The sequence below is a fragment of the Propithecus coquereli genome, unplaced genomic scaffold (assembly GCF_000956105.1).
Source record: "Propithecus coquereli isolate 6110/MARCELLA unplaced genomic scaffold, Pcoq_1.0 Scaffold477, whole genome shotgun sequence".
Lineage (NCBI taxonomy): Eukaryota > Metazoa > Chordata > Mammalia > Primates > Indriidae > Propithecus > Propithecus coquereli.
In genome coordinates this window covers 940,661-954,844 of record NW_012150585.1, presented here as the reverse complement: position 1 = coordinate 954,844, position 14,184 = coordinate 940,661, and the positions used below count along the sequence as shown (strand labels likewise).

Here is a 14,184-nt window from a genome sequence, read left to right as displayed (position 1 = left end):
GGGGGGGGGAACTGTAGTGGGTGGTGGGGATAAGGAGCCTGACCACACAGTCTAGGCTGGGAAGAAGGTGAGAAGTTGGGGTGGATTCCAGCCCAGCAGCACCAGGCCCACCCAAGGAGGCTATGAACATCTAGGGACCCTCCACCTTGACGTCCATAGCTCTAAGTTCCCTGCCCCCTCCTCTGATCTTCACCCTCCCCCACATAGGGGGTGTGGCCATGCTGCCCCTGGGCTATAAATAGTGATGCCAGGCAGCAGAGCTGGATCCATATTAATAGAGCGGGCAAGAGGGCAACAGGACTGAGAGCAGCCCAGCTCCTGCCCAAATTAACTTTCTATTTGCACTCAGGGGCCCCAGGCATTGCCCCAGCTCTGGGCCCTACAACCGCCATGGGCCTGGCAAGCCTGTTTCTGGGAAGAAGCCCCCTCTCTGCCCACTCCTGCCCCACACCCTCAAAGGCCAGCCATCTCAGGAAGCCCTGCCCATCCAACCAAAGTTGTGGTCCGTGCCCCCCATGCCCAGAGGGGCTCAGGGCCCAGCTGTGTGCAGGTGGGTGGAGAAGCTGTACACCTGGAGGAGAAAAACTGGGCAAAGGAGAGGGTGGATCCTATCTCTGAGAGATGCAGAGGGGAAGCACCACGCACAAACAGACCCACACACAGACTCAGAAGCACACACGCTCACACACTCACAGAGCAATGGCCACTGTCCTCCCAGCCACACAGATAGAATGGAATGGCCAAAGGGAGGCTGGGTGAAGGGAAGATGGAAGGAAGGGCCTTGGCCTTTCCCATCAGAGACCCCTTTTGGCTATAACACAGACTCCGTTCATCCTAACCAGGACCCTTTAACCCCATCCGAGGGAGGGAGGCGGGTCCCAAGGAGGGGACTGCCAAGCGCTGGGGAAGATGAGGTCTGCACCGCTGAGAAGTGCTCTCAAGCCCAGAATCCCCACTTAGAAATGTTCAGAGCACACAGACAACCGAGTCTCACAGCCTCATGCTCCCAAAGAGGGGCAGAGGACCCCAACCCCATCCCCCTCCCGGCGCCCACTCTCCGCAGGACGCCCCTCCCAACCTGAGCTTCTCCACGCCCGGCTACCCGGAGGCTGTAGCTGGCCCGGGGCTGAGGACTCACCGCTGAACCCGGACCTCCGAATTGCTTGCCCCTGCTAGCTCCGGCCCTCCAGGTTCCCGGCCCGTCTGGGGCCTTTGCCGGGGGGCGGGCTGACCTTTTGCGCCGCCCGCTCCAGGCTCCACGCTCGGAGCGAGCAGCTAGGCAGCGAGCAGCCGCCAGAGCCCGGGGAGGGGCGGGCCGGCCACCAGCGGCGGGGGAAGGGAGCCAGGGAGGGAGGGACAAAGGAGAGGAGGAGGGGAAGAGGAAGTGATGGAGGAGAAGAGTGGAGAGCTGGATGGAGAGGGCGGAGCGGGAGGATGCGAGGAGAGAACCGGCTGGATCCTGCGGCCAGGGGCAGGAGGAAAAGTAGGGCGGGAGGAAAGGTTCAAGGGAGGTGAATTGAGGGAAGGAAAGGTGAGGGGTAAATACAGAGGCCAGAGGGTCCAGAGCGGGAGCAGAATTGAGGAGAGCAAAGGTAGGAAGTCTGTGGCTGATGCCTGGGGTCCCGGCCAGCCCTGTCCTGAGTGGCTGCATCACCATCATCCAGTCACACCCCTTGGCCTCGGATTCCCTATCTACAGAATGAGGAGGCTGGCCTCACTGACCGCTGCTGGACGTGCAGTTCTTACACTCCAGGGCTTCATATGTGAGAGACAGGAAAAGAGCAGGGTCTCCACAGGATCCAGCTAGGTCACTAGGTCCACTCTGGCCCGCAGCTTGCCACTGTGACAAGATCACCCTGGGCTGGGAGTTCAGGCCAAAGCAGTGCTCTGTGCAATGCAATGCTCTTATCTCCATCCTAAACACCCCCACTCCTGGCCCACTCACCACAGCTCACCCCTTAACCCAGGCTGGACCAAGGCGCTACCCCTTTCTCCATCTGAGGGGAGCCAGCCCACTTCCTAGGGCCCTGGAAGTCAACCCTACCTATGCCCAGCCACAATCTCTAGTTGTGCTAGCCCCAGCAAAGGGTCCTCCACCCCAATAGGGGTTTTGAAACACAAATGTCTGGAGCCCCAAGGGTCAGACTGAGATTCTGAGCCAGGCAGGTACCCACCACCCAGCCAGGTCCCCCAGAAAGTTCATCTTGCTCCAGGGACCTGGCCCCTGGACACCAGAACCTTATGGGACACACTGTATGTGCTCAGCAGCTCACAGGGCCTTACACTCTGTCTCTCAGATACACACCAACCTTTGCTCAGTCACACTGACGCTACCTCAGCTATGCGCACTCTGAGTCACACAGACAGCCTCATTAAACACATTCTTTGATGTCCTGGTGTGGTGTGGTGGCTCACACCTGTAATCCCAGCAGTTTGGGAGGCCAAGGTGGGAGGCTTGCTTGAGGCTAGGCGTTCAAGACCAGTGTAGGCAACATAGCAAGACCCTGTCGCTACAAAACAATTTTTTTTAATTAGCTGGGCCTAGTGGCATGCACCTGTAGTCCCAGCTACTCAGGAGGTCGAGGCAGGAAGATTGCTTGAGCCCAGGAGTTCAAGGCTGCAGTAAGCTATGATCACACCACTGCACTCCAGCCTGGGAAACAGAGCGAGACCTCATCTCTAAAAAAATTAAAAAATTGGCCAGGCTCGGTGATTCACGCCTGTAATCCTGGCACTCTGGGAGGCTGAGGCAGGAGGATTGCTTGAGCTCAGGAGTTCCAGATCAGCCTGAGCAAGAACGAGACCTCGTCTCTACTAAAAATAGAAAAAATTCGCCAGGCATGGTGGCAAACACTTGTAATCCCAGCTACTCAGGAGGCTGAGGCAGAAGGATCCCTTGAACCCAGGAGTTTGAGATTGCTGTGAGCTAGGATCATGCCACAGCACTCTAGCCTGGGCAACAGAGTGAGACTCTGTCTCAAAAAAATAAACAAATAATAAACACACACACATACACTTACTCTGTCTCTCACACACCTTTATTCTCATGCTCACATTCCCCCAGGCGCCAACCCCCCTCTTAGTGACACTCTCACTCAGGCATAGCTATCCCTTCACTCAGTCCCTGGAGAGACTCTGAAACAAAAAGTCAACCTCCTTGGAGAAATAATCAGGCAAATTTTCCACCCTTGCTGAACAGCCCACTACCCCACTTAACCACGCTGTCAACTGTAGGCACACACATTCACACACTCACATGTGCACACACATCTATTCCCCTTCTGAAGGAAAAAGGAAGAACCATATAGGGTCAAATGCAAAATGAGGGGAGGCTTAAAAAAATCTCAGGAAGAGTGATTCATCGGTCTGGAAACTGTGATGGCCAGCTGGACAGACCCAGGCATACACAGAGGATGCCCGCCAGTGAGAAATAGGGCAGGAGGCGGACACAAAGAAGTGGGAAGCTAGGAGCCTTCCCTCTGCTCTCCTTCCTTGGAGCCTTGTTAGTTAAGATCTTTATCAGTCTTATAACAGAGAAAAAGTTGGAGGCTCCGCTTCCAATTTACAGAAGGAATAACTAGGTGGCAGAGTAAGAGGTTCGATGTCCCGGATCCCAGAAAGAGGCAGTTGGATAACCCAGGAATCCTGGCTCCTCAGCCGCTCCTCTACTGGCCCTCACACAAGCCCCTACCCATCAGTGAGGGGCTTAGAGAGTGAAGGAGACTTGGAGACTAGGGCTGGCAGCAAATGCTAGGAGTAGATGGGGACCTACTGTCTAGACAGCCTGGGCCCTGAGCTGTGTGGCCTTCTGGGTCCTCCCCCACTTAGTCCCCTCCCAGATCTTTCATGTGGTCTGGCACTGTGGTCCCAGGGTGGGGCAGCCTAGACTCAGATTGAGATTCCTCCTCATTTCCTTAGTTCTATTCCCAGCTCCACCCCTTGCTCTGTGGAGAAGAGGGCAGCGTGGGACGTGCCAGGATGCCTGGGTACAAGGGGTGGAATCAGGATCTTCCTGGCTCCCTCACTTCATGCCCTCATGTTCATAGCTCTGTGCTAAAGGTTGGCATCTGCTTTCTGCCCGCCTCCCCCCCTTCCCTGGCCCAGGCATATTCCTGCTGGAAGAGCCTGTCACTGCCATCTCTGCTTGTCATGAAATGTGTCTCTCCAAGTTGCCTATGGCTGGGCACAGTGCCCAGAATGATGCATCTAGGGGCTGGCCCAGCCAGAGCAGGCTCCTTGTTATTCCTAGGGTAGCCTTCTGTCTTTCAAAGAGGAGGGTCCCCTCTACAAGGCCAGATTAGGGGAACAAGACAGGAAAAATGATTCTCTTGTACATATGCCCACAGATAGGCATATGGCCAATGAATTCTCATATACACACAGACATTTTGGTACCATCAGTCCTGAGCTCACCCCTGCCGCCCACTTGAACACACTGATCCATAAACACAGGAAAGACACAAACACGGAGATACACAAGCTCAGAGTCACAAACACATCCGGAGATACATAAACACACTCCAGTTATACAGACACACAGAGATAGCACATGCACCCCCGAGCCACCCAGTTTCCAAGGAAACGCACTCCCAAGAATGTCCGGAGTGGGGCCAGGCAGGGCTGGGCTTGGTGCCTTGCTCCAGAGATGAGACAAGGAAACCCTCAACTCCTGGAGCCCAGGGGAGGGGGAGGATGGGGAGAAGAACACCCATTCCTTTGTGCCTCTGCCTACCCCTCCACAGGCTGCCAAGCTTCTGAGACAGGCCAGCCCAGACAAGAAGGCTATGGGGAGGGGGGAGAAAAAGGGAAGGGGTTTAGGGTCAGAAGAGAGTGGGAGGGTACATACTTGGCAGGGTGGGCTTCTGGCTGGGTAAGAGTGGGAAGGTCACTGGGGCCACAGAAAATGCTTCAGAATTCCATCTTGGCCCCAGTCATTCCCTCTTCTCAGGGAGCTAAATAATGTACTGGGCAGACTGGCCAGAGAGGCACACAGAACATGGGTTCCTCCACCCTGCTCCCAACATGCAGGGTAACAATGAACCTTCTTGCCTGTGAATGTGATGGATTTGGGGCTGAGGTGGGGAGGGCTGGGCCTTCTTTGAACTTTGCCCTGCCTCTCCTTGCTGCTCTATAGTCTCACCTCCATGCTCCCAAATCTTGGAGAAGATGCTCTCTCTGAGACTGAGCAGGATTGGCGGGAAACAGATGCCATCATAGCCAAAGCCCCAATTTATGGGGGTTCCCCCTCTCATACCACGCCAGAGATCTTGAAGCCTGGAGAAGACCAGGGCCTGCCTGCTGCTGCTGGTGGACCTGCCTCCCTGAAGTCAGTTGTCCATGCCCTGCCCCCCACCCAAAGGCAGAAAGAACAGAGTGGGTCAAGGTCAGGTCTCCTCCAGGATCAGCTGGGAAGGGAGTGGCATTGAAAGGCCCCAAGGGGAGTGAACAGGAGAGAGGGAGACAGTGGAGTGAGTGGAATTTCCACTGCACAGGGGCTTTTAGCCTGTAAGAGGCCCCAGAAAGCAATGCCAACAAGTCCTCCTGCTCAGAGCCAGGCTTAGCCCAAAGCTCCCATCCTCCTGTTAACCTCACTTCTAACCTCCACCCAAATCTTTTTTCATTCCCCTGAGTTGATGATTCACTGGATAAATTGATGCCCAGAACCCTCTTTCCAGAGTGAACACACCTGATCTGACAAAGGGCCACCTGGGCCAACCCCTTACCTGCCTAGTAACCACTGTAATTAGGAGCTCAGTTTTTAGAGCTACCTTACACAACGGAATGGCCCATTCATGACCTAAAAGCTGTCAACAGTCTTGGGTTTTTTTTTTGTTTTGTTTTGTTTTGTTTTTTCAGACAGTCTTGCTCTGTTGTCCTGGCTAGAATGCAGTGGCATCGGCCGGGCGCGGTGGCTCACACCTGTAATCCTAGCTCTCTGGGAGGCCGAGGCAGGAGGATTGTTTGAGCTCAGGAGTTCGAAACCAGCCTGAGCAAGAGCGAGACCCCGTCTCTACTAAAAAATATATAGAAAAAATTAGTCGGGCATGGTGGCACATGCCTGTAGTCCCAGCTACTTGGGAGGCTGAGGCAGTAGGATCGCTTGAGCCCAGGAGTTTGAGGTTGCTGTGAGTGAGGATGACACCACGGCACTCTAGCCCGGGCAACACAGTGAGACTCTGTCTCAAAAAAAAAAAAAAAAAAAAAGAGTGCAGTGGCATCATCATAGTTCACTGCAAACTCAAACTGCTGGGCACAAGCGACCCTCCTGCCTCAGCCTCCCAAAGTAGCTGCGACTACCCATGTGTGCCACAATGCCCAGATAATTGTTCTATTTTTAATAGAGATGGGGTGTTGCTCTTGCTCAAGCTGGTCTCAAACTCCTGAGCTTAAGCAATTCTCCCACCTCAGCCTCCCAGCGTGCCAGGATTACAGGCATGAGCCACCTGCCCAGCCTGTCAACAATCTTGTGACAGGAGAAGGCATGTCCTTAGATTTTGCCATCAGATTTTGCCCTTGCCCCATCCCCATCAGGAAGTACTGTCCTCCTCTCCAGCTTCTCAAAACAACTCCCTCTTGGCATTGTTTCACAGTGCCACAGCGCTGTTTCACAGCAGTGAGACCCTCTCACTGCCACTGCAATTGCTCTTCCCCAGCAGCTGCTAACAACCACACCACACCCCAGGCCCTCGGATAGCAGGAATCAGAACCTCTTCTCTCCCTATGGTGCGGGGAGGCGGGTTGGGAGTGACCAGAGAGAAGAGTAGGTTGAAGACAAGCCTGGATGTGGGGTGGGGGGGGTGGGGCCGGGTTGTTGTTTAGGCACATCCAGATGCACCTGAGCACCCCATCTCCAGTACAGGCCACTCAGGCCGTTACCATGGCAACCACCGCTGAAGGCTTCTCCTATACCTAACATGCACAGGCTTTTAAACAGAGCCCCCCTCTGTTTGGGGGTATCGAACCTTACCCTGAGTGAGCCGTGTGGGCTGCCGGACAGGGAGCCCATCAATAGTGCAGGCATTGCCACAAGGGTAGAGGGTGAGGGTGCCCCGCAGGTTCTCAATGTAGCAGTGCTCTGGAGCCAGGCCTGGCCCCTGCAGTGAGATGTCTCTGGCTGCAGAGCCAATCACCGTCCTCCCTGGAGACAGGAGGCAAACTGAGTCAGAGGGGTCGTCCAGGCTGAGGAGGCAGAGACAGGGCAAGGAGGGCCACAGTGGAAATATATTTCCACCTCCAACTCCTGGGAGGATCTCTGCCTGCCACTGGCCACCCCTATTGGGCCCCTGAGCCTGGTTGAGACGGTAACCGATAGAAGCTCTTCCGGAGCAGAGAAAACTCTGCCTGAGCATGGGAAGGCCCAGACTCCACACATAGAGTAGAGAGGGGGCCTCTTTTCTGCAGACCTTCCCTTAGTCCCCCCAACTGCCTCTCCCTATGTCCTTTTTTCTTGTTCCCCTTCATCCTACCCACTCCTCTTTTCTTCTAAATCTTCCTCTCTCTCCTTCTTCTCTCCCTCCCTTCTGCCACCTGCACCTCTCCCCTCCCTCACTCTCTCTTTCTCTTCAGTGCAGTCTCTCCCCCAACTGCTTTGCAGAAACAGCCCCTCCCCCCCTGGCAGAGCCCCTGAGACTGGTATTTGGAGAATGTGGGGAATGTAGTATCGCCCAGGCAACAAGTGCAGCCAGGAGAGGAGAGAGGGAGGACAGAAGCTGAAAGGTGAAGGGGGCCATGCCAGGGCCTTATCTTGCCCCCACTCCTATCTCTCCATTCTCCACCTACCCTACGGTGTAGTCTCCCAAGCCAGGCATTGCCCTGGGCCCCCTTTCTTCTTGGCCACACTGGTTGCTAAGAGCAATGTGCTCTCCTGTTTCTCTCAGTGCTCTCCTTCTTGTTTCTAAACTGATCTTTAATCCCGGTCAGGTTATCTACCAAAGAAGGCAGGCAGTCTGGGGAGGCAGAGACAAGAGAAGCAAGCCTGGTGGGGTGGGGAGGTGGGAGGTGAGCATTGCCAGCAGGCAGCAGAAGGGCCCCAACACATGCAAGAGCTGGGCCTCCAGGGCAGGAATGCCTATAAGGATGGAGGGGTGGCAGGTGGGATGCCCTGACCCCTCTTACCTTCCTCCAGCGGCAGCAGGGTGATGGCAGTGCTGAGCCGCCCACTGCCGAGGCTCACCAGATGGGGTTTGTCCGTTTGCACTTTCAGCCCTTTGCCTGTCTCGATCAAGTCCAAGGGTCCTTTCTGCAGGTAGTGGGGGTGGAGGAGGAGCATCATTAGAGACTCCAAGCCAGCACCTTAGCACCCTAGTCCCAGTCCCACCAGCACTCTCTCCAGCCCTTGCCCTTCTCCAAAGGGCTCTGAGGGTGCTGAAAGGCTTAGCACAAAATCTCACACAGAGCATTATTCCACTAAATTGTAATTAGATCTGAATCTAGGCCACTAACTCTTCCCACTGGATTTATCTCTAGTCTTGGCTTAACTGCCCCTTTTGTCTATTAAAGCAGAAACAAGGAGATGGGGTGGGGGGTGGCGTTAGGTAAGCAAGAGGGGTACTGTAGAGGAGGGCCAATTGAGCTCCCTGCAGACTCGTCCGTGGCTGTTCACTTGGCCATTGCTTGGCCCTGCTACAATAAATTACAAGAGAGGGATGAGGCATGAATCAAAGAGAGCGATACAGCCCAGGGTCAATCTGTAAACTGCTTTCTGACTTTCAAAGGGTAGTTTCTGGGTGAACCAATTAACCTGATTCAGATAAAGACTGAGCTGTTAATAGGCTTGGGACCTGGGGAAGGGCAGAGAGGAACAGAACTGCTGTTCTCATCCTTGGGCTGGGACCACAAGGGGGTAGAAGCGCTGAACCCATCCTTATCAACAGCCCTCTTTCCTCACAGCCCTGACCCCACTCACCTGCACCATGGCCTGGGTCTTGCATCCAGGTCCTACCTGGTTCCTATTGAGAGCATCCATGGTGCTAGGGCTCCAGAGCACCTGGGGACACAGCAGAAAGTAGGTGAGGTTGGGAGGCCAGGGCAGAAGAGGAAAAGAAGTAGGCTCTGTGGCAGGGTTCTCAGGGCAGGGGCTGCACCAGCCACCATCATTCCCAGCATGCTCATGTTGAAGGAAAAGAGCAGGCAGCTGAAGGGCTTGGGCAGGGGCTGGGGAGGCGGTGCCAGGTCTCCGGCCACAGTATGGATACCACACCATATCAGTCCTGGCCCTCGCCACCGTAAGCACAAACTGCCCTCCCTATAGGCCCGACCTGTACTTCTGTGCTTTCTTGCACTGTGCTCCCCAGAACCCACGTCTTGGCAGCTGAAGACCCTCAGCCATCTGGAGCCTTAAGCGGGGTGGGGAAAATCTACCTTAGTGGAAGAAGCAGAATCCAGGGAAGAAGCCCTTTCAAGGACACTGGTAGATGGAGGGTCCCCAGGCAGGCGGCAGGGGCTCCCTCTCAAACCTTTTCTTTTCCTCTTCTCCCTTTTTCTCTTTCCCCAGGGGTCTTAGTAGGATGTTTTGTTAAAGGAGACACAGAGGAAAAACTCAGCTATTCCTATCATCTCCATATGTCTCAACTCCTACACCCTTTCTTCCCCAGAAAGCAACCTCAGCCCAATAAGATCAGCTAAAAAAAACTCAGTGGTAACTAATACTGGGATTATTGGGTTCTTAACTCTTGAGTACCTAACTGGCTTGGTGCTGGAGGAAGCTTAAGCCCTTAGAACAAGGGTAAGATAGATTCCAGAGCCAGAACTTCAATTCCCCTACTCCCTACCCCACTACTCATCCCTCTGTCCCTGGCTCATGTTTTTGGTACCTGAGAAATGCGAGGAAGGATGTTTGTGTACTAATGTGTGCCCACATGTCCAAGCCCCGGCCAACTTCTAAGGTGAGAAACTTCCCATTTGCTGCGGAAATGTTACTTGGCAAGGCTGAGAAGAGTATGGCTAAGAGGTAAGGAAGCAGACCCAGGAAAGCAGGTTTTCCCTCCACTTTCTCTTCCAGCCATCTACCAGGTGACCTGGAAAGGAAGTGGGGGCAGGAACCAGTATTCCAAGGAGTGTCTGACTCTGGCAGTGGGTCCCAAGGGTCTCAGCCATGGAGTTACTAAATTTACACTCCCAGCTTCCACCCTTCCGGACCTGAACTGCATCATCTCCGTCACCATTTCCATCCAAGCTGGCGGAAGAGAGGCCGGAACACAGCCTGGGGCCCACCCCAAGACTGCTTGGGAAGAGCGGAGGAACAGACCATTAACCTATACCAAGTCTCCAGCTGGCCTGGCACCTCCCCAGGAGTCCTGGCCATGGGGAAGAATTTCCAGGGACAAAGATTGCTGTACTGCTTCCTTAGACTCAGGGAAATCCTTTGGCATTTTCTGAGGGAGGAGAGGCAAGAGAGTGGATTAGGAAAGGGGAGTTTATGTAAAAGAGGGGTTAAGAAAAACAAAATAATAAATAATGGTGAAGGAAAAGCATAATCCATTAGTGGAAAGAGCTTTAGACTGGGATGCAAAAGCCTTAAATTCTACCCTGACTTTTTTATTTATTAGCTGTAAGATCTTGGATAAGTTATTTAACTTCTCTGATTGTCAAGACATTCTTCTATAAAACTGGAATAATGATTAAAAAAAAGACTGTCTGGATCTGTGCTTGCCTCGGGCTAGGTATGGACCAGGGAATGATTGTAAATGGACGCAAATTTTTTTTAGGAGGGATGTGATGGAAATGTTCTAAAATTAAATTGTAAGGATGGTTGCACAGCTTTGTAAATATACTAAATATCATTGAATTGCGCACAAATTGGGTGGGTGAGTTTTATGATATATAAATTACATCTCAATAAAGCTGTTAGTTTAAAAAGAAAAAGGACAGTCTGAAGATTCAGGCATTATATGAAATGACACTCCATGAAGGCAAAACACTATAAAAATTGCCAGTTATTATTATGAGCTGCTGTCTGGGCCTTAGTTTATTCATCTGTCAAATTGGAGTGTTTGTCACTATCACCCTGTGAGGCAGCTGAGGTGTGCTCATTTATTTACACCAAAGAACTTAAGTGGAGTTAAGATTGTAAAGGAGTAAGGTTGATGGGGAACAAGAGTGATAAGAAGAGAGGAGAGAAGGGAATAAGGAGGTGAAAGGAGAGGGAGGGATAAGGAGAGAGGTGTAGGAAGAAGATAAGAAAAGATGTAGAGATTGGGAGATGCGAGGCTGTGGCCCCAGCTCAGAAACCTAATCCAGGTGAAGTGGAAAGAGACACCAGACCAACCTGTCCAGCACCCAGGCGGTGCTTGGACAAGGAGTCTCGCCACGGCCCGGAAAGCCGCCACCTGGGGGCGCCCTCTCCTCGACCCCAACCCTGGCCTGCCCGAAGGACGCCCCCAGCTGGCTGGCCCGCTTCCGTCCCATTCGGCTGCTGCCCACCGCGCGGGGGCTGTAATTACCCACCCGGCCGCCCCGCCTTGGCCCTGGCGGCCTTTCTGGGAAACCCCGTCCGCCCCGCGGCCAAAACAAGGCCCTCGTGGGCCGAGTCGGCCCTCGAGTGAGGAAGCCGGGCGGTCAGCCCCGGCCCTCGGGGGCCCTCCCGCACGGGCGTGCAGACGCCCCAGCGCCGCGTCGGGAGCACAGCGGCAGAGGCCGGACGTCTGGATTTGGCGAGCTACAGGGAGGGCCGTGAGTGCGGCGACGCTGGGGCCGCGGCAGGTGACCCCGGCCCCGCCTCTCTGGCCTCCTCCTCAGCAGGAACGCCCCGGCACCCGGCCGCGCGGGATACCGTCCGCAGCCCTCTCGACCGAGTGGGGAGCCCAGTGTCATCCCTTGGGGGTCTAGGCACCCGCATGAGGGGGGAGGGAGGCCAGAGGAAGGTCCGGGCTCCCAGCGGGGACCAAGATGAGAGGTCCAAAGCCAGCCCCAGACGAAAGGCCAGGCCCTCCGCGGGCCTCTGCTCAGGTGCTCCCCAGGGCCCTGTGGGGCGCTCGGGCCCTCACCTGTGTCCCTGGGGGCCGGCCGAGGCCTCTCCCGGGGCGTCGCAGGACTATGGACGGAGGGCTGCGGGGCGGAGCTGGGATCCTCTCGGCCCTCCGCCGCCTTCCTGGCGCACATCCGCCCTCGAGGAAGGGCGGCCGGCAGAGGAAGGAGTCGAAAGGGAAGGAAACTGAGGCCGGGAGCCCAGTGCCGGGACGTCCGAGCGGGCAAGGGCAGAGAGAACTTAAGGATGAGAAAAATGAGGCTGAGAGAATGGGGCTCTGCGGAGGGACTGCGCGGGGAAAGGGAGACTGAGGGATTTGGAGGGAAAAATAAAAGAGGGAAACTGAAGGATAAGGACAAATGAAAGCTAGGGAGGGGAAGACTGAGGAACAGAGAGGTGGAGAGGTGGGGGGAGACAGGACAGAGCGGTCCTCGAGTGGAGGGTATGACAAGCAGGGGGAGATAGGAAGCACCCGGAGGCAGCGAGGGCAGTGGAGGGGAAAGCGAGGGGGCGGGAGCTGGGGAGGTGGCGGAAAGGAGGGAGACCGGGGGCCGGCCAGGGGCCCCAGCGGTGGGAGAGAGAAGAGAGGGGGTTGCCAGAGGGCAGAGGGGAGAGCCGGGAAGAGAGACGTGCGTGCAGTGTGGGGCTACGTCGTGTGTGTGTGTGTGTGTGTGTGTGTGCGTGTGTGCGTGTGTGCGTGTGTGTGGAAGGGCGCACCTCTCCGAAGTCGGCGGGGCCAGTGAGATTTCCGCAGGGGAGAGGCCCTCACTCCCCCCGGCCCGCTCCTACCCGGGCCGCCCAGGTGGGACAAGGCCTCAGTGTTGGGCCGCCTGCCGCAGCCGCCCGCCCGCCCCTGACAGCGGGACAAGCGGCCTTTCTTTGGCCGGGCGGGGAGAAGGAGCCGCTTGTTCGCGCGGCGGGGAAGGGGGCGGCCCCACAGACCCCGCCCGCGCCCAGCCCGGCAGCTGCGGGAAGGGCGGCTGCGTGGAGGGGGGCGCGTGTGAGCGGGACAGCGGTTTCCAGTGAGTGACGCGTGTGCTGTGAACAGTGCGTGGCGTGCATGGCGGGGTCTGGGTGTGTCGGGGCGGTGCGATAGAGGGGTGCGTGTGCGCGACGTGTCGTGGGAGGGTGCGTGGGTGGCGGGGCGCCGTGCGTGTGCTGTGTGGAAGCCTGACGTGGAGGGGAGCTTGTGTCTGTGTGTGATGATGTGTGTGGGGGTGAGCCCGCCGTCCGATGAGTCAGCCTCCGGGAGCTCCGGGACGACTGAGCTAACGGGCCCAGAATGCAGCCCCGCCCCGGCGCCCTGGGTCCCCTGCCGGGCTGTGTGGTCGCCTGGCCAAGTCCCCACTCGAGCCCGCCTCGGCGGAAGCGTCCGCGGGCGCCTCGGCAACCCCGCGGCCCCACCCGGCCGCTAGCCCACACTTCCCCGTCCCGGGGGAGCCCGGATGACTCGGCTCAGCCTCAGCTGGGGGAACTCCGCTAGGGATTCGAATCCTGACCGCGCGGGCGTGGCAAGAGTCGGCGACTGTTCCAGGGTGCCCAGTCGGCCTCCCGGACCCCTAAAGGCGTGGGGCCTAGGAGGAGTGCCTTGCAGGCCCCAGGCATCTCCTGGACACCCCCAGGTGTCCCTCTCGGACACCTATGACTCGGAGTGGAGCTCCGTATGTATCCATCCCTCCCTTGTCCATCAAGGCGGCTGGCCTGGGGACAGGAGCGGAGATGCCCCAGGGCATTCCTCCTCCCTGTGGTCCTGCTGTTGGAGGAGACGGGGAGGTGTGGGGCGCTGGAGGACGAGGACGCGCGCGCACACGCGCCAGCCTAGATAGACGCTGCGAGTTTCCGCCCTGACGCCTTGGTGCCGGTGGGAAAGTCTTGATGGGGCAAGAATCAGTGTCCCTCCAAGGGGAGAGCCCGAGGGCCCCCTCTGGCGGTGGCGCTGGCAGCTGCTCGGGAGGGCAAAAGCAAGCAGCTCACCGGAAAGCCGCGGAGCCAACTTCCAGCAAAGCCCCTTTCAGCCCCACGCACCCACCTTCTCCCCCACGTATTTCTCCCGAGTCTCCCCGGCCCAGAGCAGATCTGAGGGCTCCCGCCAGGCCCCGGGGACTTCCCCGTATCCTGTCCCAGCCGCGCAGCGAATGGGACCCGCGGGCGTAGTGCAAGGGGGCGTTCTTACCTCGAGGGGAGAGGGGGACACCGGTCCCTTCGCCCGTCTTGGCCGC

General features: G+C 56.7%; 1 protein-coding gene across 1 annotated transcript in view; it reads right to left on the bottom strand.

Annotated features, from left to right (window-relative positions):
- The window catches only part of PHLDB1 (pleckstrin homology-like domain, family B, member 1), a 45,650-nt gene extending 31,466 nt beyond the window's left edge, over positions 1-14,184 (bottom strand). The window contains exons 1-4 of the mRNA XM_012655457.1: positions 14,139-14,184; positions 8,906-8,986; positions 8,116-8,239; positions 6,968-7,138 (exon numbers count right to left, since the gene is read on the bottom strand). Of these exons, the coding sequence (XP_012510911.1) occupies positions 6,968-7,138; positions 8,116-8,239; positions 8,906-8,965 (355 nt within the window). The 5' untranslated portion in view covers positions 8,966-8,986; positions 14,139-14,184. The remainder of the gene's footprint in view (positions 1-6,967; positions 7,139-8,115; positions 8,240-8,905; positions 8,987-14,138) is intronic.